The 25,155-nt window shown below is 36.2% G+C and overlaps 1 protein-coding gene across 1 annotated transcript in view; it reads left to right on the top strand.

Moving 5' to 3' along the window:
• Positions 1-25,155, top strand: part of PTPRN2 (protein tyrosine phosphatase receptor type N2) — a gene marked incomplete at its 5' end in the record, with an annotated part of 1,499,790 nt that overhangs the window by 552,149 nt on the left and 922,486 nt on the right. The window contains one exon of the mRNA XM_078149736.1: positions 7,502-7,619. Within this exon, the coding sequence (XP_078005862.1) occupies positions 7,502-7,619 (118 nt within the window). The remainder of the gene's footprint in view (positions 1-7,501; positions 7,620-25,155) is intronic.

A 25,155-nucleotide genomic window follows, 5' to 3' on the forward strand; every position in this document is an offset into this window, starting at 1 on the left:
CCACAAGAAAAATTCTAATAGATAAATCAGGTGACCCAATTGGCCAAGCAAGATCTCCTCTGTAGAGCTACTGGTCTGACAAAGTGTCATCCAGAAAGTGTCATACAAACCATGCATAATGACAGAGTGCCTAATCGTCTCTAAATTAAAATTAAAAGTGTACTATTCACAATTCACAAAACTAGAAAAAATTGAAATAAATTTTCTAATTATATCTTTGTAAGTTAGTAACATATATCCATTTGAAGTTATTAAAGCTTAAAATTGTACTGTTTTGAGACATCACATGTATCTATCTATATCTTTCTGTCTATATATATTTATGTATATAAAGGTATTTGTATCTATTATCTGTCTCTTTGTATGTATTTAGATATCTCTTTCACTATCTATGTCTCTCTCTCTCTCCCATCCCTCCTCTCTCCTTCCATCTCTCCCCCCAGTATCTATGTCCATATCCATCTTTTGTCTATTTCTACATATGTAACTGTCTATCATCTATCTCTATCAATAGATAGATCTATCAATAATAAGTGACTAGGCCTGTTATTTAATTGGTTTAAGGAGCTACCAGTGAAGAACTTCCTTTGCCAATGTCACCACCTTCTCTACAATTAATAATTGTAAAGAATACAACTATTATAAATAATAACTCTGAGCAGCCACATGTGGCCCACAGCACTCCTGAGTGCAAACCAAACCAGATTAAAATACAAATTGGAAGTAGTTAACAAAATAAATAAAGATAAAGCAAACCTTATAAGGTTAATATGTGGTTTTTCAAAGTCAATATGTGCTGTAGGGATCCTTATATACAGTTTAATGTCCCCATTTTTATTTGAGTTTGACACGATTGGCTTAGACCACTGAGTGGTTAAGTGCCCAGGATCACACAGGCAGGATATGTCCGAGATGAGACTTGAAACAAGTTCTTTCTTGATCCAAAGCCAGATGTCTGTCCACTAGGGTACTCTACCTCTTATTTACCTCTGAAACAGTTTTTCTTAACATAATATGGACTCATAGTCCATTCAGATGGAGAAACTATTGACCCAAGACAATGAAAAAACTCAACAGTGAAACTGAGATGGAATTAAAAGCATTAAAGGCTTAGAGCTCCTCAACCCATCTTCTTTCTCCAGATAGGGTAAATTGGCAACAGTTCTCCTCCATACTAGAAGTACTTACCCTCAGAAGGACCTGGAAAGGTATTGGGGAAAGCAGGGAATCTAATTTTTAAAAAAATATGGTATAGTGGATAGAGCTCCAGATTTGGAGTCAGAAGTCCTGGCTGTAAATCCCACCTTCTTGTACTAACTACCTGAGTGACTTTGGGTATTTCACTTAACCTCTAAATTTCCTCATCCATAAAATTATGAGGTTTGACTACATGACCTGAAAGGTCCATTTCAACTCTAAATCTATGATCCCATGAAAGAAAAGGACTCTTTTGATGCTACTGATACTCTGAATTAATTTGCTGAGCTGTTGCAAAATGTTATAGGATAGGTTAAAACTGGGCGGCATAGCCCCAAGAGCCTCATGTAGCTTGTGGTCTTCCTCTGCTTGTCTCTGGTTCTGTCATTTCCTTCCCTCAGTGCCAGATAACCTATCCACTTTATTTTAAATTAACCGATACAATCTCATGAAGTCTGTTCTCTTTGCTTCCTGCCTACTTGGCCCAGGAAAAGAGGGAGAGAAATTATTTTTCTTATTTGTGAAAACAATCTTCATGTTATCTGGAACTACTATTCAATCTCAATTTAAGAGAGTGAGAGAAAAAAAAGAGGGTTTGGAAAAAAACTATTAACTGGGCCCTCTCATCCTGCAACTCTGTTTTGACCATTCTTCCTCACCACCTCCCCCTTCCCTGTTAATCACTGACAAGAATCATTCCTTCCTATCAGATGCTGTGGTTGTAGCTATGTGGGGGCTGGCATTGTCCATCTGTGGGAGGTCGTAGCTAAAAAAAAAAATAGACAACCTAGTCAGAACTCCAGCAGAGCTGGTCAATCGGTAACTCAATGTCCTACAATACAGCCCCTTTAAGTGACATGGAAATAATGTGTGTACATTATAGCCCTGCTGTGATCCTGGGCAGTCAGCTGAGTAAAATTGTTATAATTGGGGTGTGAGACAAGAACATCCGCTAGGTATGGTGACAGAGACAAAGGGGAAACAAGACATTGCCAACGTTTCATTTTGATCACAGCTGTCAGCTTGGTATGATGGTTCTTGCATATGGGCTCTTAGTTGAGCTTTGTGTAAGGAGAGAGCCTCTCCTTCCCTCCCTCCTTCCTTTCTTTCCTCCCTCCTTTTCTCTCTTTTATATTCCTTTATGATTTCTTCCTTTTTCTCTTTTTCTTTCTCTTTCTTTTTTCTTCCTCTCTCTTCTGTTTCTATTCTTTTTTCTCCCACCTCTCTCTTCTTTCTCTCCCTTCCTTCCTTCCCTTCTTCCCTCCTTCCCTCCTTCCCTCCTTCCCTCCCTCCTTCCCTCCTTCCCTCCTTCCTTCCCTCCTTCCTTCCTTCCTTCCTTCCTTCCTTCCTTCCTTCCTTCCTTCCTTCCTTCCTTCCTTCCTTCCTTCCTTCCTTCCTTCCTTCCTTCTCCCTCCCTCTCTCTCTCTCTCTCTCTCTCTCTCTCTCTCTCTCTCTCTCTCTCTCTCTCACACACACACACACACACACACACACACACACACACAATTAGACTTTCTGGGTAGGTGATAATGTGAAGAATTATGTTTATACTGACCAGAAAGAAGTGGACTGTTTTCAAAGTAAGGGATGCATTTGGTTTTCCCACTAACTTGTTGACCTATGTTGTCTATTTCATTGTAAGTCACTTGTTGAAGAATAATGAAGGTTAGTATTATTGTGCAGAAAAGAGAGTCCCATTTATAGGTAAAGTCAATGGAGAAATCTTCATCTCTTTTCTTCTTCTTTTTGTTCTCTTCTGCCTTTCATACCTGATATTTATTTTTAAAACCTATATGACATTACTAATAGTTTCCAAGAAAGCTTAAGGGACACAGAAACTATCATTATGCTCCACTTCCCAGTGCCATGTATTATAGTAGAGAGAATAGTAAGGAAAGACATAGGTGAGATTGTGTCTTCTTCATTCCCAGCATGGCAGCACCCTCCTGGAACCAAATGAGAGAGTAGGGATGAATGTAATTTAGTAATAAGAATACAACTAGCTCACCTACTGAGGCAAGGAGAAAAGGAGGGAGGAAGAGACAAAGAGGAGAGGGAAAACGTTGATCAGTGACATCCACACACCATTCAGGAACTTCATTTTAACTAAGAATTCTAGTCTTCTCCTCTACATTTACCTCAAGAAGTTGTATTTGGAAAGAAGAAAACTCAATCCTCTCTGCTTTTTCTTGATTCTCCTCTGACACAAGTCTAATAAGCATCAAGATACTCCCACAGCAGCTGAAATATGTGAAGGAAAAATAAGAGGCGTGGAATGAATCCTCTCAACCAGGATGTGGATAATTTAAAAGTATAACTTAATAACAATAGGGCCAATCTTATGGTATGGCAATGTTGGGTGGGGAAGATGGGCTGCCCTATAGGGAAGAAAAACTACCCCATATGGGCTAAGTTCTCATAGAACATGGAGGCAGGATGGCAACAAGGTTCAGGGAACCTCATTAGCTGAACCAAATGAGATTTCTATTTGAATGCTGCCATTCAGTGTCTTATATGGTTCTGTTTTTTTGAGTTTGATAAGCTTTGAAATAGTCCTAAAGAGCACCAAGATGTACTTAAATTTATGTTCATATTTGACACCTTAAAATAAAAATATAGCTAACAAAGTTCTATACTGGTATTTATGATTTTTAATTGTTTTCAATGATACTTGAGGTATGTATCATAGAACTGTAGATTTACAAGTAGACATGATTTTAGGGATCATGTAGTATAGGGGTTATCAATCTTGGGTCCACAGACTCTTAGGAAGTAGGATAGCTTGCAAGGGATTCATGAACTTGGAGGGAAAAATATTTTTATCATTATTAACTTCTAATCAGAAGAGGTTAGTCTCTACCTCTCTGTGTCTCTCTCTGTCTGTCTCTTTCTGTATGATGGTCCCTTTGGGGAGTCTGGTAAAGCCAATAGATCTCATATCAGAATCACATTTTAAAATGTGTAAAATAAAATACATAGGAATATTAAGGCAATTAATTATATTGAAATCTTTATTGTACTATTTTAAAAAAATATTCACCAACCCCATGTTAAGAACCCCTCCTATAACTGAAATGTAGGATTTTCCTCAATTATTTAGAAATATTTTTTTTGATAAGTGCTCTCTAGGCTTCCCCAGACTGCTGAAGGGGGGCATACATGGTCCATAAAAGGGTAAAAATACTGTTCTTTTACATTTCCCTCCATTTACAGTTGAGGAAACTGCTGTCCAGAAGAGTTAAGTGACAATTCTATATAGGTAGACATAGCAGGAATGGAATTTGAACTCAGATTTTCATCTCTTGAGCCAGTATTTTTTCAACTATGGAATACAAAGTTTATTCAGAAATATACGGGGTTAGCAAAGCTACACTCTTTCCATATGGTGCCCAGGGAATGTCAATGACTTGTTCACGCTCACAGTGGATTTGTGATAATCAATATACCTATACCTACTGAATCAGTCAATTAATAAGGATTTTTTAAGCACTTTCTATGTGCAAGAACTGTGTTGGCCACTAGGGATACAAATGCAAAGAATGAAACAGTCATACTCTCAAGGAGCTTACATTCCAACAATAGCTAACATTTCAGGTTATCTTTTACCACAGAAATACAAGTGGTTTTAAGACCGAAGTGGCTTATTCCTGTTTGTTTAAAAAGAAATGAACAGATAGGAACTGGTAAGTTCTCAGCACATTTTAATTTTGGTAGCATATCCTTAAAACAGACAAGTCTGATTCCCTCTTGGAGGGACCATGAGATCTCTTAACTCTTGCCATTCCCCTTTTTAGCCCTATTCTGGAGATTTTATATGATTTCATAGAGCTAGAAGGGCTCTTAAACTGTCTTCTGGCTCTTATTTCACAGATGAGGAAACTGAGGCCCAAAGAGGATGACTGACTTACCCAAGGTTGCACAGATAATGGAAGAGCCAGGATTTCAACCCAAATCCTCTAATTCTAAACCCAGTACTCTTTCCACTTGTTATACTGTCTCAGAACTCTGCTTCATCAACTCTGCCCTGGGAAAGCATTTGTGTGGTTGGTTATAGGTTGTCATATCCTTTCCCCATCTCTACCTTTCAAGCTAGTGTGAAATTTCGTGGTCTATCCTAGGAAGAAAGCAACTGCTGAGCTAAGGGTGCCTATTACCAATAATTAGTCAGTTGGGTGGTAAACTATTTCCTTTTCCAGAGGCCAGCCCTGACATCCCATTCACAGAGTACAGGTCTAATTGTTTCTCCTTTTTTAGAACTAAAATTTCACAGATCAGGGAAAAATTAATTTTCCTTTTTGCAGTATCTCTCTGTCTTAGTACCATTAGTTTCAACTAAAGAAGAATAAGTCTTCTTCATTCTCTGGATGAGTTGTTGATTCTGAATAAGCATTAATATAAACCAGTATAGAAAGTTCTGGATTTGAGACATAAGCATACTCAGAGCACAGTCTGTGTGTCCAGGTATGGAGGGATTCCCAGCCCGTGCTACATGTACACCTGATTTAAAGTCAGAAGGCCTGAGTTTGAATTCTCTCTCTGTCCCACACCACCTGTCTTACCTTGGATGGGTCATTAATATCTTCTGACCTCAGTTTTTTTTTATCAGTAAAATAAAGCAATTGGTCAAGATGGCCTTCAAAGTTCCTTCCAAAGATCTAAAATTATTTTGTGGAGTATGATGCTGATGCTAACACGCACAAATGTGTTTGCCTTTCTGAGTGAACTGGGAATATTAACAGACACATCAGTTTCTTTGGGGGCTATTTTGTTCTGGTCTTTTTTTTTTTAAGGAGTCCAGGGCAAGTGAAACTGACCCACCTCTCTTAGTAGCATCTTTCTCCAAGTAATTTACAACACTTGGGTTGTTCCTTGACTGCCTGTCTACAGTGACTAGTTTTTGAGGAGTTGTATTGTACCAAACAAAGCTTCTTAGAACAGGTTATTGTAGGAACTTGTTCTGATTGGTGACATTTTTCTCCAACTTTCATCCTGGATAATTCTTGGGCACATTCTAAGATTTAGAAAGGTATAAACAGTTTGAATCCTGCTACCTGTATGTTTAGAAAGGTGAAATTTGCATTTGAAAAAGACTTTAAGTGGGGTCCTGCAGGCAGCTTATATCCCCCAGCCTCTTTTCTGAGACCTTGCAGAGAGCTTGTTTGTCAGTAAGATTGCTGCCATATCTGAACACAGCCACCACATATACTTGTGAGTGTGTGCCTGTGCATGTGCTCCACACACACACACACACACACACACACACACACACATCCATGCAAACACATACATATACATTTGTGCTTGTGCACTCATGGGCTCAGGCTGCACGTACACACACACACAGAGACAGATACACACACAGACACACACACACATACATTCAGTGATCTTGATTTGAAGATTTTGGTAATGTGTTTTCGTACAGGGCATAAAAATATATCTCTGTAATTACATGATATTTAGTGATTAGATAATTGTGGATAATTGCATGGGGGTAGTTCTAAGAGCTAAAGTGTTACCATAAGATCTAAAATGTACAAATTGCATAATAATTATTCTTGGGAGTTATTTGGTAATTCTGAACATAATTATCATGTGATCTGCAGTGCATGTAATTAATGTATAATCGCATGGATTTTGCCTTCATAACTACACTTCACTCTTGTTATAAACCTCTTTGTCATAACATTTGAGTATAAATATAATGTAAATTGGCTCCCAGATACAGTACATTAAGCCCCATGATAATTACTTTCACAGTAACAATACCCCTTATTCCATTCCAAATGCTTGACTCTTAAGCAAGGTTGAATTGGGGAGGAGGAATGGCCTGGAGATTCAAAGACTGGGCAGTGCATCTGATGAGTGATGTGTAGGAGTGTACAAATTGCTCATGAGATGTAACTTTTTTGTATGATTGTCATCCTTCAGTTTGGAAGCTCCTTCATTATTTTTCATAATGGCTAGAAATAGCTTTTCTGTTTAACCACATTATCTGTCTGGCTTAGGGCACTTGGGTGTCTAGTGGTAGTAAAATTCCATTGAGTCTAGTCTCTTTAAACCCAGCACAACACCCACTGTCTTATTTGAGAGGAACACTGTTGTGGCATTTTGAGACTTGAATACTGGAAAGTCTGATTAATAAAAAGGCTTATAGTAGAGGATAGTCTTCACTTGGGATTAACAGGGTAATCAGATGTGGTTAAAAATGTTGTCCCCAACTGCATCTCCCATATCCAGGTACCCAGTAGCTTTACTGAAACTTTTGCAGTGGCTGAAAATTTTGTGTATTTTCATTTCACAGGTTTCACTTGGCAGGATGATTATACTCAGGGCACTGTAGCCCAGGAACTGGAAAATATCCCAAAAATTCACCAGTGGCACCCTGAATTTTTAGCAAGTGATGGAGTCAAATCAATCAGGTAAATTCTTCATGATGCTATTTCCCCAGTTCCTCTACTGATGATCAAGAGAACTATTGCCATTCCCTGTTTGCATAATAAGTCATTTTGATTCTGGTTCTGATCAAGTCCCAGGTTCTAAATAATCCTGTATTTTGGCATTGACTCTAGGCAAATTCTATAATTCTCCATGCCTCCTCTATGGAATAGAAAGGGAGGTACTTACAGTAAGGGGAAACAGTTACAATAAAGGATTCTATTTATATTAGTAAGACAAGAAAAAAATTGGCAAGGTTAAAAAAAACCTCTTATTATTTGTGACTGTATCAAAGACAGAGCAGGGCTTTTTGACATGCTAAAAATAGATTGCTCAATAATAAATAGATTAGTGATCTCATCTATAGGGGTACTCCTTCAAGTAATGCGGATCACAAATCACCTACATCTTTTTGTCCTGTAGAATATGTAATCCATGGCCTGCTTCTTTAAGTTAAAGGTTCATACAGACCAGCTATTAGTCATTTTGGTTAGCTGTAGGAATATAGGACAAAGGTTGCTGGTTCTACCCTGACTTTCCAGGGTAACTAAGTGAAACTCTAAGGTAATCTTCATAGCATTGGTAGTAATGATCAGAAGCATGATGGGATTTTCAAAGTTATGTTCCTCTCAACCCAAATATTGAGTATACCTGTAGGATTTGCCACTGAAGGTGAAGCCACATAGTCAAAAAGATAGATTGGACCTGAGAGACTCTTTACTATGCTGGCTGGGTATGACTATGGCTCTGGACTCACAAAAGAGCAAAAATAGCCCTTTGAACTGGTTCATAAAATGCCTATAGACACTTCACTATTTAAAAGCAGCCTACCAGAGCAATTTATCAGCAAATCATCATCAGTTGTCAGTAGAAGCTCATTGGTAAAGTAGGCTAGTAACAATTCATTGTGAAACCCACAGATGGCACAGCTCAGTAGAGAAAGCAGTCCAAGAGTTGATATTAATAGTTTATAACCTTACAGAGAACATCATTTGCTCTTCAGAGAAGCAGTAAGCAGGTTCTTTCAAAGCAAAGAGGTATTATAGCTGGTATACAACCAAAGCAAAATGAATTGTTCCATCAACAGATATTTCCTCTCCCACTGGTACTATGGAGATATATGAGATAGTATGTCCTTTGTTTATGGGGTAGTAGTAATATTTCCTTATTATTGATTTTATTATTATATCTAACTATATACCTTTACTTTGAATTAATGTGTCCTCTTCATTGGTCTGTCTCAGGAAAGTTATCATATAGGCACTTCTAAGGGTATGGTTCTTAATAGATGCTGACTTAAACAGAACCTTGAGCCTGGTCATAACATTCAGGAAGAAATGTTGAGGGGTAATCTGGGTTATATAACAATAGCATGTAAGCAAACAGAAAGAAGAAGGAGGTTAGCAAGGATCAATTCTCAGAACCTTTAGGGTATTTGAGCATCTTGGGGCTGAGAAACCAAAAAAAAATGCTAGAAATGTCTAAAAAGAGGTTTTAGTCAATGTACTTGTTATGTCCTATGGTGAAACATTACTTTCTTTTAGATTTCATTTAATATTTGGTGCTATTGACCTCCACTTAGAAATGTTCAAACCTTTTAAAGGCGATGACATAATTGGCTTTTTTTTTTGGTATGCCATGCTAGTGTTTATTTGCTATTAGAGATTTCTTTATATCTAGCTTCTTTCTTTATTGGCTTATGCTTAATGCTCTGCCTCCCCCTGCCCTCTACAGTATTGGGTAGGGAGAATAAATTTCTCATCCAAACAAAATATGCTCTTCCATATTTGAAGATTTTTCATTATAGCCTTCTCTTCTTTGGGCTAATTGATCCAGTATTTTCATCTTTTACTTGACAATCTTATTTCCTACCCTTTCTATTTTTTTCTTTCTATTTTTTCTATTTCCTCTTTTTATTTTATTTATTTTTTCCCTTTCTATTTTTCTATTTCTATTTTCTTTCTATTTCTATAAATTTCTCCTTTCTATTGTTTAGACTAAGTTCTCAGTTTTTCTACTTAACTTTATGTTGTAGATTTGGATTCCTAATTCAAGGAACAACTTGACCAGTGTACTTTTTTATTTTGATTTGTAACAGTACCATTGTATTAATGATTCCTGTTACTTGTTGCTCATCTGCTAGTGGTTTTCCTAAAGTATAAATTTGACCTTGTCACCCCCTCCCCCTCAATAAATGCCATTGATTCCATATTATTTTCAACACCAAATATAAAAATTTTAGATTTTCTACCTGGATTTTAAAGCCTTTCACAATCTGATACCTTCCTACTTTTCAGTAAGATAGTGGGAAGAAACAATAGGTTTGGGTTGCAGAAAGTTGAGGAGGTTATGAGAAAGTGAAGGCAGTGAGTGTAGTCTCCTTTTGCTGGAAGTTCGACAAGAATGGGGAGACAAGAAGATTATAGTTTTAATGGGTGGCTGAATTAAGGGAAGGTTTATCTCTTTTTAAAGGATTAGGGACTATGTATTTGTACATTGGAGAGTGTGAATTGGTAAAGAGAAAAATGTGGAAGAGTAATGAAAGAGGAGGGATAACTAATGGAACAAGACCTTAAAAGAAACAGGAGAGAATAGGATGAAGGGTGCAAATGAAGGTGTTAGATGCTGCAGAGAAGAGACATGGCTCTTCCTTTGTGATGAGATGGAAGAAGAGGATGGGTAAGATGAGTAGACTGAGAGGATTGAAGTGAAGGAAAGGAGTTGATAGAGCTCACATCAGCGTGTATAATTTGTCTCAGCAAATAAAAAGTGAGAGGTTATATGTCTTGAATGAGAAGGAGTGTAGTACAGTTAGGAGCTTAAAAAAGGGAGAAAATATTGAGAACAGTTATAGGGAATGTAAGAGATAAATAAATAATAAAAGAAGAAAGAATTACTGTGTAATTGAGATAGAGCAGATTAGTTGAGATTAGTTAGTTTAAATTTGAGGTGAACCCAATAAGCACTATTTCATAATGTCTTACAGAAGCTCTGAAGGAGAAGTAAGGGAAGTAGATATTAGGAATATCCTAGAGTTGAGGATCAGCAGACAGTCTCCCAATGCTGGGAGAATGGGCGAGCAAGGGATTCAAAGGTAGAGAAGAAGAGCTAATGGAAATGATTGACCATAGGGTCAAAACTGGGAAGTGAAGGAAGTGAGGTCAGAAACAAATGAAGGGGCAGCTAGGTGGCACAGTGTATAGAGCACTGACCCTAGAGTCAGAAAGACCTGAGTTCAAATCCAGCCTCAGACACTTGACACTTACTGTGTGACCCTGTGCAAGTCACTTAATGCCATTGCCTAGCCAAAAAACAAAAATAAAACAAAAACAAAAAGAATAGCTGTATGACCCTGGGCAAGTCACTTAACCCCAATTGCCTCACCCACCCTCCCAAAATAAGAAAAGAAAAAAATAAGAAGCAAATGAATAAACTTGGTATAGTGGGAGGAACCAGAAGCCTGAAAGGCTGAAGGCAAAAAGCAGGTATGGGAGGGGGAGGAGAACAGATGATGGTGGGCAAAGAGAGGAACTTCAGAGTTCAGTATCTTGGAGGAATCACTGTGTGAAGTATGGGTGATGGCAGGCAACCTTTGCAAGCAGAACCACGGAATCCCAAAGGTGAAAGGGACCTCAGAGATCAAGTCTAATGTATGTTTGGTCCAAAATTTCCTCCATAGCATTCTCTACATGTAGTCATATATATAGCCTTCCCTTGATGACCTCCAGGGAGAGTAAACCTATTAGCTGTCAAGGCGTTTGTGGATAGTTCTATTAGAAAAAATTCCTTTGCATTGAGCCTAAAATTGCCTCTCTGAAGAATCAGTCCAATGTATCTTCATTACTGTGGTCATTCACATATCTTAAATACTTAAAGATTGCTATTACTCTTTAAATCTTCTCTTCTCCATACTCAACAGACCCAGCTCTTTCAATCCAGCTTTATGTATCATGGTTTGGCATCCCCTCACCACCCTCATTGCTCTACTTTTGTCATATTCATATTTGTCAATATCCTTCCTAAAGTATGGCTCTCAGAAATGAATATAACATATATAATATATAATATGTATGTGTATATAATTGTGCACAATATTTATAAATGCAGTTAGATGGAATTGTATCCTATGCCATTTTATATATAAGTATAGTGAGAATTATATTGCTATATATATTATATATATTTAAATATGTGTATGTATCTATATACGTATGTATGTATCTATATATGTATGCATCTATAGTTATGTATCTATGGGTATATATATATATATATGTGTGTGTGTGTGTATCTCTCTGTATCTGTATCTCTCTGTCTCTGTCTATATACATAATATAACACATATTTTCAATACTGACTTACATGCAAGAAGTGATGTAAAAAAAGACCACTCCCTTCTACCCCCCCCCAAAAAAGGAGGTGACCTAGTAGCAAGAGTGAGATATAACAGATATCTGTATAGTCTACCTCTAGTGCTAAACTGGTACCAATATAATGTTCAAAGGAAGAACTTAATATTGTTCTATAGATCCTCTATGTAGTGTTTGTGTGAGAACCTAGTACATGATTACATAGCATGAGAAGGCAAGCATAATCTGTCATCTGTCCTCTTGAACATAGAATCAATAGTCTTGAGATCACAGTTGCACAGAATTATTGAAGTAAACTTCATTGCAATAGATTTGTACCATAGTTCTAATTGTTCAAGGCTTTAGGGATCGTGATTCTATCATCAAACATAATAGTTATCCTGCCTAGCTTCATGCTCTTTGGACATTTGATAAGTATACCTTGCATGCTCTCCTGGCCAATCCAAGAAACATGGCAGCCAAGAACACTGTACTTCTAGAATACAAGCTGACTCATGAAAACATGGCAAAATATTATAGAAGAGACTGAAAAGAGGTTGAGAAGAAAATGAACCTGCAGAGAGCTTACTAGGAGATGCAGCTAAGCCAGAACATCTTGAGAATGCTCTAACATCAATATACTTCCACAGATATTATGTGGAGACAAACCATGGAACACTATAGTCTCCAAAGAACTAAAGGTGAAAACCAGTGATAGGGTAGTAGAATGGTATATGGAGTGCATGTGCAACCTGTGATATGTTATAAACAAAGAATTTCGCATCAGAAATAGTTTAAATGATGTCATCAAAGAAACGAATGATTGGAGAAGATGGATAAGGAGAACTGCTCATGTGCACAGTGTCTTCAAGTGGATCTTTGATGAATTTAGGGTAGGGCTTAGACAAAAGATACACATATTAGACAGGCTCATGATGGGCTGTCATCTGTATCCCTGAAACGGATGTTCACAGTGATAAGATCCTTGGATTATGGTTGAATCTACTTTATAGGATAATTGTGCAAAGAATGCTTTGTGAATCCTGATGTGCCACAGAGATAAATTGTTATTATTGCTACCCATTTGCCTATTTTTGGTTCTGTACAAAATCTTCATGAAAATAGTGTATATGAGTTCTGAAGAAAAAAAGATACTGAAGTATCTTTGAAGAAAAAGAACAAGGAACAGAGTTTCACAGGTGTAGTCTATTTTATAAAATTATCTGTAGATGATAATATCCATTGTTTTTACATGTAATTGGGAAAAATGAAATACTAAATAAGATTTTAAAAGGAGACTATTGCAGTTTAGAAGAATCACAATTATGATAGTGTTTAATTTTTCCAATTACATGTAAAAATAATTTTCAACATTCTCATTTATAAAATTTTGAGTTCCAAATTTTTTCTCGCTCCCTCCTCTCCCTTCTACATAAGGCAGTGTGCAATCTGATATAGGCTATACATGTACAATCACATTAAACATTTCTCCACATTAGTCATATTGTGAAAGAAGAATCAGAACAAAAGGGAAAAGCCAAGAGAGAGAAATAAAAAGTGGAAGTAGTATTCTTTGATCTCCATTTAGACTCCACAGTTCTTTCTCTGGATGTAGATAGACTCATTTTTCCAAATCAGTCTTTTGGAATTGTCTTAGATCATTGTATTGCTGAGAATAGCTAAGTCTATCGAAGTTGGTCATTGCACAATGTTGCTATTCCTGTGTACAATGCTGTCTTCATTCTGCTCACTTCACTTAGCATCAGTTCATGTAAGTCTTTGCAAGTTTTTCTGAAATTCGCCTGCTCATTATTTCTTATAGAACAATGGGAAGGAATCACAATTATAATTAACCCAAATGGCAATGGAAATATATGATAGACATAAGTAAACTCTGGCATGCTACTAACCATGAGAAATGGCATAAATTACATGATGGAGGAAATAAATATAAAAGAAAAGGCTGTGGAATAGTCAGAGAGAATGGGATCAAGAAAGAGCAACATAAGCACTTAACTCATATCTCTGACTTATTGACAGAATCAGAGACAGACCCCATGTCATGATGGGGAGTGGTGGGATCTCATTTAGAGGATTTATCACTAAACTTGAGAAAGGATATCATTGGAAAGCCAGTTAACCCTGTTTGCCTCAGTTTCCTCTTCTATAAAATGAGCTGGAGAAGAAGATGACACGCCACTCCAATGACACATACTTAGGGAAAAATGCATATTTCTTAATATTTACATAAACAAAAGAGAGAAAAGGCAGATCAATGAATTGGGCATGTGATTAAAAAAGTAAGAAACTAACAAATTAAAAGCCCTTAGTTAAACACTAAAATTGTAATCCTTAAAAAAAAATCAAAGGAGAGATTGGCGAAATTGAAGGTAAAAAAGAAAAATAATGTTGGACTAATAAAAAAAACTAGGAGGTTTTTTTTTTGAGGGGGTGGGTGGGTAGAGAGGGAGGGCCCAATATGGGAGATAAACTATTGGCTAATTTAATTTTCAAAAAGAGAAGAAAACCAGTATTACCAGTATTAAAAATATACAAGGTAAATTCACAGCCAGTGAAAATGAAATAAAAGGAATTATTAGGAGCAACTTTGTCTAATTAAGACTGACATTCTACATGAAATGTATGGTTATTTTAAAATACTTTCAGATGAACAGAACAGGAAATAGAATGCTTTAAAAACCCTATGTTAGAAAAAGTAATTGAACAAGCCATAAATAAACAAATGTAGGACCAGATGGATTGACAAGCAAATACTGCCAAACATTTAAAAATAATTATTCCTTTGCTATATAAATTGTTTGAAAAAATAAGCAAATAAGCAATCCTAAAAAAATTCTTTCTATGTCAGAGATATACAAGACATAGTCTTGACACCTAAACCATGGAGAGTCAAAACAGAAACAGAAAACCATAGAATAATTTCCCTAATGAATATTAATGCAAAAATTTTAAATAAGATGATTGCAAGTAGATTATAACAGTATATTAGAAAGAAGGTACCGTACAGACAGACTAAATTTATACCAGGAAAGAAGAATTGGTTTAATATTAAGAAAACTATAATTGATCATATTACTAATAAAACCAATAAAAATCATGCAATTATTTTAATAGATTCAGAAAGCTTTTGATAAAATGTCACCCTATCCTTGTTTTTTTTAAGCCACCCTAGAAATTATGAGAATAAATGGAATTTTCTTTAAAATCATTAGTATCTTTCTAAAACCAAGTACAAGAATTATCTAGAATAATCTAGAGACCTTTTAAATAAAATCAGGGGTGAAGCCAGTATGTCCATTATCACTATTACTATTCAATATTTTACTGGAAATGCTAACTATAGCAATAAGACAAGAAAAAAGAAATTAAAGGAATAAGCATAAATATTGAGGAAACCGAACTATCACTCTTTGAAGATGGAATGATGGTATACTAACAAAACTTTAGAGTCAATTTAAAAACCAATCAAAATAATTAACAACTTTAGCAATTTTTCAGGCTATAACATAAAACTACACAAATGATCAGCATTTCTATATATTACCAAGAAAACATGGCAGGAAGAGATAGAAAAGGAAATTCTATTTAATATAACTACAGACAATATAAAAAACTTGGAACTCCATCTTCCAACATATACATAAGAAGTATACGATTATAGGTACAAAATATTCTTCTCTCAAACAAAGGCAGATCTGAGTAATTGGAGAAATATTAATTGCTCATTGGTAGGCTGAGCCAATATTAAAAACTGGCAAAATTAACTAAATTAATTTACTTATTTAGTGCTATGCCAATCAAGCTACCAAAGAATTATTTCTTGAGCTAAAAAATAATAAAATAATTCATCTGAAGGAACAAAAAGTCAAGAATATTAAGGCAGTTGACAAAAAAAAAAGTAGGAATGAAGTAAGACTGTCGTACCAGATCTTAAACCATACCATAAAGCTCTAATCATTAAAATCATTCAGTATTGAGTAAGAAACAGAGATGTTGATCAATAAAACAGTTTCAATATACAATAAACAGACCGAAATGAGCACAGTAACCTATTGTTAATTAAATCCCAATATATTTGCTATTGGGGAAAGAACTCACTATTTGATAAAAATTGTTGGGAAAATTGGAGAAAAGTCTGGAAGAAACTAGACATAGGCCAGTTTTTCATACTGTATACCAAGATAAGTTCCAAAAGGGTACATGATTTAGACATAAAGCATAGTATAATGTATTAAGCAAAACAAGAATAAATTACCTCCCAGATCTATGTATAAGAGAAAAGTTCATGACAAGAAATAGAGAAGTTCACAGAACTAAAATAGATAATTTTGATTATATAAAATTAAAGAGACTTTGTGCAAATGAAACCAATGTAGTTAATACTAGAAGAAAAGCAGGAAATTGAAAAAAAAAATCCATGCAGTAATTTTCTCTCATAGAGGTCTATTTCTTAAGTATATAATGAAATGAGCCAAATTTATGAGATTAAGAATCATTCCTCATTTGATCATTGGTCAAGAGATGTGAATAGACAGTGTTCAAAGCAAAAAAAAAATCAAAGGTTTTTTGAAAAAAAAATTTATTTGAAAAAATGCTGTAAGGGCAGCTAGGTGGTGCAGTGGATAGAGCAATGGCCCTGGATTCAGGAGGACCTGAGTTCAAATCTGGCCTCAGATACATAACACTTACTAGCTGTGTGAACCTGGGCAAGTCACTTAACCCCATTGCCTAGCCAAAAAAAAAAAAAAAGATGCTCTAAATCACTAATAATTAACAAAATGCAAATTTAAAGAGCTCTGAGATAGAACAATTCATACCCATCAAATAGGATAAAATAACAGAAAAATTCCAAATGCTGGAAGGAATGTGAAAAAATAGGCACACTGATGAACTATTAGTGGGGCTATGAACCAGTCCAACCATTCTGGGAAGCATTTTGGAACTATGCCCAAGAAGCTATTAAACTGTGAACATCTTTTGACCCAGTGAGACTTCTATAATCTATATATCTATATATACAATTATATATATATATATATATATATATATATGTATATTATACATATATATACATATATATATATATATATATATATATATATATATAAATGGAGGAGTAAAAGCAGTGACTTGCTTGAGCTCTGCCCCAAACCCCTTCAAATATTGTAAAAAATGTCTCTAAACAAATTCTAGAGAAGCAGAACTCACAAAAAGACAGTGAAACAAATTTCCAGCCCAAGACAACCTGGATGGTTGATTGGAAAGGTCTATCATGCTGTGGCTGGGAGAGGAGCACAGTTCAGCATGGGTGGTGCAAACAAAGACCAGGCTTCAGCAAACTGGGGGCAGGCCTCAGGGGACTGAATTACAAGCAGCTGTGGTGGTTTCCAGACTTCTTAACCCAGAAACACCAAAGAACTTAGAAGTTCAGTAGGAAAGGTCTGAGGGAACCCAGTGAGAGAGGAGCTCATTCTGGCCCCACTCCTGGCACAGCCCTGCGGTTGTAGCTACTTCCAGAGCTCTTGAGCCACAGATGGTGGTTGAGGGTCGATCAAGCAGATGATTACAGGGGGACTGCAGGGATATCTTTGCTGGCACTGAGGCAGGATTATCTTGCTTTGCCTGTGGTTGGATCTGGGTCACAGTCCTGGGTGGCAGACCTGAGGTGAGGAGGAGTGCTGGCATGGTGGAGTTTGTGGTGGTGGTGGTGCAGAGAGAATCCTCCTCACAGTTCCAAAGCAGGAAAGATAGCTTGTGGTCACTCATAGACCACAGCACAGGCCAGGAAAAAAGTGAGCACCTCGCCCTTGATCATACCACCTTGGAAGAACTGAAAATTTACAGATCCCTAGAAGTATCTCCGAAAACAGCTGCACAAAACCTCTGAAGCTTGGGACATTATATTCTCCATACTGGAAGCAGACCCCTGCCTTAACAAAGAGTTTAAAATTCAAGTAATTGGCTGAGATTGTGAGCAAACTTTGGAAAAAATGTCAGACCATAGATCAAAAAATACAACCAGAAGAAGGCAACATAGTCAAAGCTCCTACATCCAAAGCCTCCAAGAAAAATATGAATCAGTTCCAGGCCATGGAATAGCTCAAAAAGGATTTTGAGTAAGAAAAATAGAGGAAATGGTTATAAAGCCATTTGTTTAGAGCCAAGTAAGAGAAGTAGAGGAAAAACTGGGAAAAGAAATGAGAGTGATGCAAGAAAATCATGAAAAACAAGTTAACAGCTTGCTAAAGGAGACCTAAAAGATACTGAAGAAAATAATGCCTTAAAAAACAGACTAACCCAAATGGCAAAAGAGGTCCAAAAAGCCAATGTGGAGAAGAATGCCTTAAAAAGCAGAATTGACCAAATGGAAAAGGAAGTCCAGAAGCTCACTGAAGAAAATACTTCCTTAAAAATTAGAATGGAGCAATTGGAAGCCAGTGACTTTATGAGAAATCAAGAAATTGTAAAACAAAAACAAAACAATGAAAAAATAGATGAGAATGTGAAATATCTCATTAGAGAAACAACTGACCTGGAAAATAGATCAAAGAGAGATAATTTAAAAATTATTGGACTATCTGAAAACCATGATCAAAAAGGGAGCCTAGCTATCATCTTTCAAGAAATTATGAAGTAAAACTGCCCTGATATTCTAAAACTAGAGGGTAAAATAGAAATTGAAGGAATGCACTGATCACCTCCTGAAAGATATCTCCAAAGGAAAACTTCTAGGAATATTATAGCCAAATTCTAGAGTTCCCAGATCAAGGAGAAAATATTGCAAGCAGCCAGAAAGAAACAATTAAAGTATTGTGGAAACACAATCAGGATAACACACAATTTAGCAGCTTCTACATTAAGCGGCTGGAGGTCTTGGAATATAATATTCCAGAGGTCAAAGGAAATAGGATTAAAGCCAAGAATCACCTACCCAGCAAAACTGAGTATAATCCTTCAGGGGGAAAATGGATATTCACTGAAATAGAGGACTTTCAAGTATTCTTGATGAAAAAGACCAGAGCTGAATAGAAAATTCGACTTTTAAATACAAGACTCAAGAGAAGCAAGAAAAGATAAACAAGAAAGAGAAATCATAAAGGGTTTATTAAAGTTGAACTGTTTACATTACTACATGGAAAGATGATATTTGTAACTCATGAGATCTTTGTCAGTATTAGGGTAGTTGGAGGGAAAAAATTATAGATAGATAGATAGATAGATAGATAGATAGATAGATAGATAGATAGAGGGCACAAGGTGAGTTGAAGATGAAGGGGTGATATCTAAAAAATAAAATTAAGAGGTGAGAGGATTATGCTGGAAGAAGGAGAAAGGAGAATTAGAACGGCATAAATTGTCTCACATAAAACAGACAAGAAAAAACTTTTACAGTGGACAGAAAATGGAGGAAGGTGATGGGGAATGAGTGAATATTATTCTCATTGGATTTGGCTTAAGGAGGGAATAACATACCCACTCAGTCGGGTATGGAAATCTATCTTACCCTACAGGAAAATTAAGGGGAAAGGGGATAAGAAAGCAGGGGGATGATAGAAGGAAGGGCAGATTGGGGAGGGGGTAATCAGAAGCAAACATTTCTGAGGAGAGACAGGATCAAAAGAGAGAATAGAATAAATGGGAGGGGTGGGATAAGATGAAGGGAAATACAGTTAGTTTTTCACAACATGACTACTATGGAAGTGTTTAGCAAGACTACACATGTATAACCTGCATCGAGTTGTTTGCCTTCTCAATGAGGGTGGGTGGGGAGGGAGAAAGGGAGAAAATTTGAAACCCAAAGTTTTAAAAACAAATGTTAAAAATTGTTTTCACATACAACTGGGAAATAAGATATAATGGCAATGGGTATAGAAATCTATCCTGCTCTACAGGAAAATAGAAGGGGAAGAGGATAAGAGAAGAAGGGGGGTGATAGAAAGGAGGGCAGATTAGCAGAAGGAGTATTCAGAATGCACACTGTCTTGGGGTGGGGGGAGGGGCAAGATGGGGAGAAAATTTGGAACTCAAAACCTTGTGGAAGTGAATGTTGAAAACTAAGAATAAATAAATTAATATAACAGGAAAAAAAACTTATCTAAATACTTCAAGGGTTCTATGACCTTACTGACGTGGTTACTCCTCTAGCAGTAGAGATCACAACCCATCCATGCCTTCTCATCTCCAAAAATTCTTTTTCATGTTCTCTTATACATAATGTGTATTTTTAAGACTGAGTTTCCACGTCTCCACTTGGCTAGAAGTATAGGGCAACTCACGAGTCCAATCTCACTACTGATCAGCACAGGAATTTTGAACTGATCCATTTGTAATGTGGGCTAGATTGCCCTTTTTTAAACAATATGGTGGCCCCCAACTCCCAGGTATTCACCATAATGATGCCAAACTTAGTGTAGACCCCCAATCAGACTACTTTGGCTCAGAACTCAAGAGATCTCTCAAGAGATCACCCAGCCTCAGTCTCTCCAGTAGCTGGCACCATTAGCCTTTTCATCAATTCTTCATAGTTATATAACATCCCTGGAAGAATAGTGTTATTCAAAAGATGGGTGTGTGTGTGTGTGTCAGAGACTGCTTTGGTATTATTAAAAGCATTGTACTATTTTTCAGCTGTGACATATCATATTCTGTTCCTCATTTCTATTGTCTTATTAATGTCTAAGATAAATGTACTGATGAACTAATTCAATTCTCCTCTCAAAATGTTGTTCTACTGTGTATTTTTACTTTTTTGATTAGTAATGATATTTTTATGATATATTTATTCCTTCTAAGTATTTTGAACTTTCTACACTGTACTAGTTCAATTCTCCTAACAGTCCATCATTTTGCTACATATTTACAAAACTGATCTTGCATTTTTTGCCATAGAGAATTCATTTGCTTTAGAAAAAAAGAAAAAAATAAGAAAAAAAGATATAGTGAATGGGATGATTTTAAGAAAACTTGGGAAGACTTGTATGAACTGATGCAGAGCAAAATAAGCAGAACTAAGAGAACAGTTTATACAATTACAGAAATAGCACAAAGGTAATCAACCTTAAAAGACTTGAAAATTCTGAGAAACACAGTGACCAACCATAATTCCGATGACTCATGATAAAACATGCTGTTCACCTCTAGATAGAGTACTGATGGACTCTAAATGCAGATCGAAACATATTTCCTTCTATTTCTTTTTCTTGTGTTTTTTTTTGGGGGGGGCTATGGTTAAATGAATGTTTGTTTTGTATGTTTCTACAAATTTATAATGGGTTCTAAATTTTTTGCCTTATTTATGAGTGAGGAAGTGGTTGGGAGAGGGAGATAATGTGAAACTGAAAATAAAATAAAATTGAATTTTAAAAAAGAAGGGAAACTCAGAGGAAGAACATTTCAGCTATAGGGAACAGCCAGTGAAACATCACAGAGTTGGGAGATAGAGTTTCATGTATGAGAAACAGAAGAAGATTAGCATTGCTAGATTATAGAAAATGAGGGGGATACTAGACAGGCAGCAAGAGGCAAGTTTGTGAAAAGCTTTAAAAGTCAAAAAATGGAGTACTTTATTCAGGTTGTCCCAAAAGTCTTAGTGCAGTTTAAAGTTTTAATAGCTTTATTTTGTAGGTAATTTGGAAGCTGTGGAGTGAATTGAATAAGAGAGTAATGTGCTCATACCAGAACTGTAGGAAGATCCCTTCTCTAGCTATTCTAATAGTCCAGGTGTGAAGTGATGATGGCCTGTACCAGAGTGGTAGCACTGTCAGAGAAGAAAATGAGGTACATATGAGAGATGTTTCAAAGGTAGAAATGATAAAGTTTGGCACAACTAAGTATATGTGGGGTGAATAAAAGTTAGAAGTTGAATATAAATCCTATGTTACAAACCTGACTGACTAGAAGGATGATGGTACCCTTGTTCTTAACAGTGAAGTTCGTAAAAGGGGAGGGTTTGGAGGGAAAAAAATTGAGTTCAGTTTGGGGCATGTTGAGTTTAAGATGTCTGTGGTTTGATATGTCCAAGAGGCAGTTGGAGACGCAAGGCTGGAAGATGAGAGAAGTTAAGTCTGGTTAAATAGATTTAAGAATTAGCTATGTAGAGATAATTGTGTCCATGAGAGCTAATGAGATCATCAAATGATGTATAAAGGGAGATAATCCTTGGGTTCCTCCCATACTTAGACCTAGATTCTGCAAAGGGCAAAGAAAGAGTGGTCATCCAGGTAGGAGAAGAACCAGGAGAGACTTTATCTTCAAAATTCAGAAAGGAGAAAGTAACCACGAGATGATAATTGACAAGATATAAATGGCATAGACAATTAGTCCAACAGGAGTTCAGAGGAAGGAAAGAACATTTAGCCTGGCGTGTTGGTGGAAAATGCCTCATAGAATTTCTAGAAGGCTGGAGACAAACAAATGTCATAACTGCTGAGGGGAATGAAAAGAATTCTTCAAACTAGAAGCCACAAGCTTGGCTTTGATTGCTGTCAAAATTCTAGAAGGTGTTATTAAAGGAATAGATTATCAGCATTTAGAAATGGAAGTGATGATCACCAAGAGCCAATACAGGTTTGTCCTGAAATGGCCAGGACACATTAACTGCATTAACTTCTTTTTTGACAGGTTGCTTAAGACATTCTCTGGCTTATAACACATGGATTTCAACAACACATTTGACAGAGGTCTTTAATCAAAGGCTGTATGGACCAGTAGGGGGACATTTTGTAGAGAGGATTGCTGCTTACATTATAGTTTAGAATAGATGACCTTTGAGCTCCCTTTCAACTCTGAGATTCTGTAATTCTTTGATTCTGTAATCTGGGAAGTCTGCATGGTGGAAGCATAATTTGGTATGGATCTTGAAGGAATCTGGGTTTTAGATCATCAGGGGAGATAGACAGTTTTATATGGCAGCTAGGTGGTGAAGTGGATGGAGTTCTGGGCCTGGACTCAGAAATACCTGAGTTCAAATCTGACCTTACTAAATGTGTGACCTTGAGCAAGTCACTTAACCTTTGTCTCAGCAAACAAGCCTCATCTGTAATATGGGGACAGTAAGAGCACTTACCTCTCAGGGTAGATGCAATGATCAAATGAAATAATCATTGTAAAACACTTAGCCTAGTTCCTGGCACATAAAAGGTGCTACATAAATGTTAGCTATTAGCTATTATATTGGTTGCAAAGTGTTTTCTTGCTTGCTTGAATTTTTTTTCCACAGGGAGCTATGAAACTGAGACAACTTTAAACCTTCATTATAACCCCACTTTTCAAAGCATGAAACAGCATTTTAGGAAACAGGAAGCAGGGTAAACCATAGTGGAAATATTTTAAAATATTTAAGATGCAGAAAATTATATTGAAAACAATTTGATATACTCGTGGCAGAATTACTGGGTGAAAGTCAACTTACAAGTTAATTGCTATGATATTGTACACTATAATGATGATGACTCCCATTCCTATAATATATTACAGTGTCACAAACAAATCCATGAGCATGAACAAAGACACAAGGAAGATGAATAAGACAATTTAAAGGTACATTTATGAGAGGGTTTTATCTGCATTGATTAGCAATTAGTGAGAAAAAGAGACAAAATACCAGAATGGTAAATTAACTTGAGTTAAATTACAGCCTGAAAACATAGAACATGAAATTTCATCCATTATGAAATAGCCAATGAATATGTGCTGTGATTGTAAGGAGTAAAGTCTTCCAGTCATGGAACGTAGAGGTTGAGTGGTTCAGCAGAAAGAATACCAGGTTGGGAATCAAAGGATCTGGATTAGAAACTCAACTCTCCTTCAATCTCAACAACATCTCTCATTTTTTTTCCTACTGCTTCTCCAGGAAAAACTGAAAGGACATGAACACTGGTCAATTTAGGGATGAGGAAGTGGGAGGAGTCAAACTACAAACCTTAATAACTTGAAAACTGTTAGCCTAAGTGATGGCCAGGTAGTGAGGTGGGTAAAATGTTGAACTTGGAGTCAGGAAGACCTGAGTTCAAATCCTGCCTCATATACTTATTAGCTGTGTGCCCTCCAAAAAATCATTTAACATCTGTTTGCATCAATTTCCTCATCTGTAAAATGGGGGGGTAATTGTATCCCTTACATACCAGGGTTTTTGTAAGGATCAAATAAGATGATATTTGTAAAGTACTTTGCAAATCTTAAAGTAGTGTATAAATGCTGGCTATTATTATTATTATTACCATTAGTAGCTACAGAGACGTCACACAGGGGACATAGTGGATAAAGCACTTGAGCTCAAGTCAGAAAGACTTGAGTTCAAATCCAGTCTCAGACAGTTAATAACTATATGACCCTTAGCAAGTCAGTTACCCATTGCCTGCTTCTTTTTCTTCATCTGTAAAATATAGATAACACCTCCCTTCCACCATTGTTGTGAGAATCAAATGAAATAATATTTGTAAAGTGCTTTTCAAAACTAAGTGCTATATAAATGTGATGATGATAGTGATGATGTCAAGAGGTGGGTTTGGAGAAAAGAGTTTAAGTTTGGTTTTGGACATTGAATTTGAAAACAGTAATTTCTTCATGTTTAAATGGAAAAGAGCTGAACATTATTTACTTAAGGGTTCTTTTAGGATGTTGAGAAATGAGAAGATTCCTTTGGAATGACTGTTTATTGTGGAAAAGGGGACCAATTTGGGTAAAAGTTAACTTCCGCAGTTTTAAGTAGTTGACACATAGTAAACATTTTAAATGAATTAGTTAATTGACAAATATAGGCAAAGCTGGTTAAAATTCTATGGATCTATATCCTAGATCTGTTTTCTGATCCTATAAACTGCCTTTCATGATGTCATAATTGATCAGTATGGGCCTGGGTGGAAGGAGATGGTATACAAAAGACATTTTTTTTTCCTAGCCAGAATCTTTTTGTATGTTTTAGATTAAAAATAAACTCACTAATAACATTACTTAACCCTTACCCATAAAAGATGTTTAGAAAATAATTTACCCACTAGGTTGGTTAAAATCAATAATCCCACTTTCAATGTAAGCAGATTTGCGGTCAAAGGCATTTTAAATGCAAAGCAATTGTTGACATATTTGTGATTCCCAAATGAATAACTCTTAATTAGCCCATAAATGCAATCAATATAAAAGGTCCAAAAGG

The sequence above is a fragment of the Phascolarctos cinereus genome, unplaced genomic scaffold, assembly GCF_003287225.1.
Source record: "Phascolarctos cinereus isolate Bilbo 61053 unplaced genomic scaffold, phaCin_HiC Scaffold_1;HRSCAF=81, whole genome shotgun sequence".
Classification (NCBI taxonomy): Eukaryota; Metazoa; Chordata; class Mammalia; order Diprotodontia; family Phascolarctidae; genus Phascolarctos; species Phascolarctos cinereus.